The sequence below is a fragment of the Babylonia areolata genome, chromosome 6, assembly GCF_041734735.1.
Source record: "Babylonia areolata isolate BAREFJ2019XMU chromosome 6, ASM4173473v1, whole genome shotgun sequence".
Taxonomy (NCBI): Eukaryota; Metazoa; Mollusca; class Gastropoda; order Neogastropoda; family Buccinidae; genus Babylonia; species Babylonia areolata.
In genome coordinates, this window is record NC_134881.1 from 30511389 (window position 1) to 30513888 (window position 2500).

At 38.3% G+C, this 2500-nt stretch overlaps 1 protein-coding gene across 1 annotated transcript in view; it reads right to left on the reverse strand.

Annotated features, from left to right (window-relative positions):
* Positions 1-2500, reverse strand: part of LOC143282921 (E3 ubiquitin-protein ligase SHPRH-like) — a 63169-nt gene that overhangs the window by 36343 nt on the left and 24326 nt on the right. The window contains exon 17 of the mRNA XM_076588811.1: positions 415-547. Coding sequence (XP_076444926.1) covers positions 415-547 — 133 coding nt within the window. The remainder of the gene's footprint in view (positions 1-414; positions 548-2500) is intronic.

Sequence of the window (2500 nt, forward strand, 5' to 3'; positions counted from 1 at the left end):
TCTCCCCAGGGAGAGTGCGTCCCTACACTGACAGCGCCACCCTTTTTTTTTTTGTATTTTTTCCTGCATGCAGTTTTTATATGTTTTCCTATCAAAGTGGATTTTTCTACAGAATTTTGTCATGGGTTCTTTTACATGCGCTAAGTGCATGCTGCACATGGGACCTTGGTTTACTGTCTCATCCAAATGACTAGCATCCAGAACACCACTTAAGCCCTAGTGGAAAGGGGAGAAAATACTGGCGACTGTGCAGGGATTCGAACCAGTGCGCTCTGCAGATTCTCTCGCTTCCCAGGCAGACGCGTTACCTCTAGGCCATCACTCCACGTATTTCAGCATGATGATCAACCACCATCACCATCACCACCATCATGTCACACAGCGATACACCCTGGAATGTCTATCTGCACCCACCCTGGGGTCGTCCTCGATGAGGTAGATGCCGGCCTGCCCGTTCATGGCGGCGATCATGCAGCGATGGCTCTCCACACACTCCAGCATGGTCTTCTTGATCAGGTTCTGCAGCAGCTCCTCCATCGTCAGAACGCTGAGGGGCACAGGCACACGCTGATTCTTCTTTTGTGTGTGTGTGTTGCGTACAGAGTCATCGTTTCTTTCTTCGTGTGTTACACACCATCGTTGTTTCTTTCTTCATGTGTTACACACATTACTGTTTCTTTCTAATGTGTTATATATATTACTATTTCTTTCTAATGTGTTACACATATTCCTGTTTCTTTCTAATGTGTTACACATATCACTGTTTCTTTCTAATGTGTTATACACAATCATTTTTTCTTTCCAATGTATAGCACACATAATGTCTTCTTTCTAATGTGTTATACACATTACTGTTTCTTTCCAATGTGTTATATATATTACTATTTCCTTCTAATGTGTTACACATATCCCTGTTTCATTCTTCACGTATTACACATCATCATTGTTTCTTCATCCATTACACACATTACTGTTCCTTTCTTCATCTATTACAGTTTCTTCATCTATTACACACATTACTGTTCCTTTCTTCATCTATTACACACATTACTGTTCCTTTATTCATCTATTACACATCGTCACTGTTCTTTTCTTCATCTATTACACACATTACTGTTCCTTTCTTCATCTATTACACATCATTACTGTTCCTTTCCTATTACACACATTACTGTTCCTTTCTTCATGTATTACACATCGTCAATTTTTCTTTCTTCATCTATTACACACATTACTGTTCCTTTCTTCATCTATTACACATCGTCACTGTTCCTTTCTTCATCTATTACACACATTACTGTTCCTTTCTTCATCTTTTACACACATTACTGTTCCTTTCTTCATCTATTACACATCATCACTGTTCCTTTCTTCATCTTTTACACACATTACTGTTCCTTTCTTCATCTATTACACACATTACTGTTCCTTTCTTCATCTATTACACATCGTCAATTTTTCTTTCTTCATCTATTACACTCATTACTGTTCCTTTCTTCATCTATCACACACATTACTGTTCCTTTCTTCATGTATTACACATCGTCAATTTTTCTTTCTTCATCTATTACACTCATTACTGTTCCTTTCTTCATCTATCACACACATTACTGTTCCTTTCTTCATGTATTACACATCGTCAATTTTTCTTTCTTCATCTATTACACTCATTACTGTTCCTTTCTTCATCTATCACACACATTACTGCTCCTTTTTTATGTGTTACACATCATCACTGTTTCTTTCTAATGTGTTACACATCATCCCTGTTTCTTTCTTTGTGTATTACACATCATTGTCGTTTCTTTCTAATGTGTTACACATAATCACTGTTTCTTTCTATTGTGTTATACACAATCACTTTTTCTTTCTAATGTATAGCACACATAATGGCTTCTTTCTAATGTGTTACACACATCACCGATTCTGTTTAATGTGTTAAACACATCAATGTTTCTTTCTAATGTGTAACACATCATCACTGTTTCTTTCTTATGTGCCACACGTATCACTGTTTCTTTCTAATGTACTGCAAACATCACTTCTTTTTCTTCCTGATGTAATACATCCATCACTACTGTTTCTTTCTGATGTATTACACATATCACCACTGTTTCTTTCCTGAAATCGTGTAACATACATCACCACCGTTTCTTTCTGGTCTGTTTACATCACCACTTCCTAGTGTAAAACACATCACCACTTTTCTCTTCCAAATGTATCATATACTGGATGTCTAATATCACTTTAAGTAAAACGACGTGAAATTGAAGAAAAACACACAGACACACACGCACGCACGCATGCACACACACAGACACACACACACACACACACACACACAAGCACACACATACACCCACAGAGACACACACGCACACGATACACACACACATACACCCACAGAGACACACACACACACCACACACACACACCACACACACACACACAGCTCACCCAACATTCACCAGTAACACTCACATACAGAATGCCCCACCTG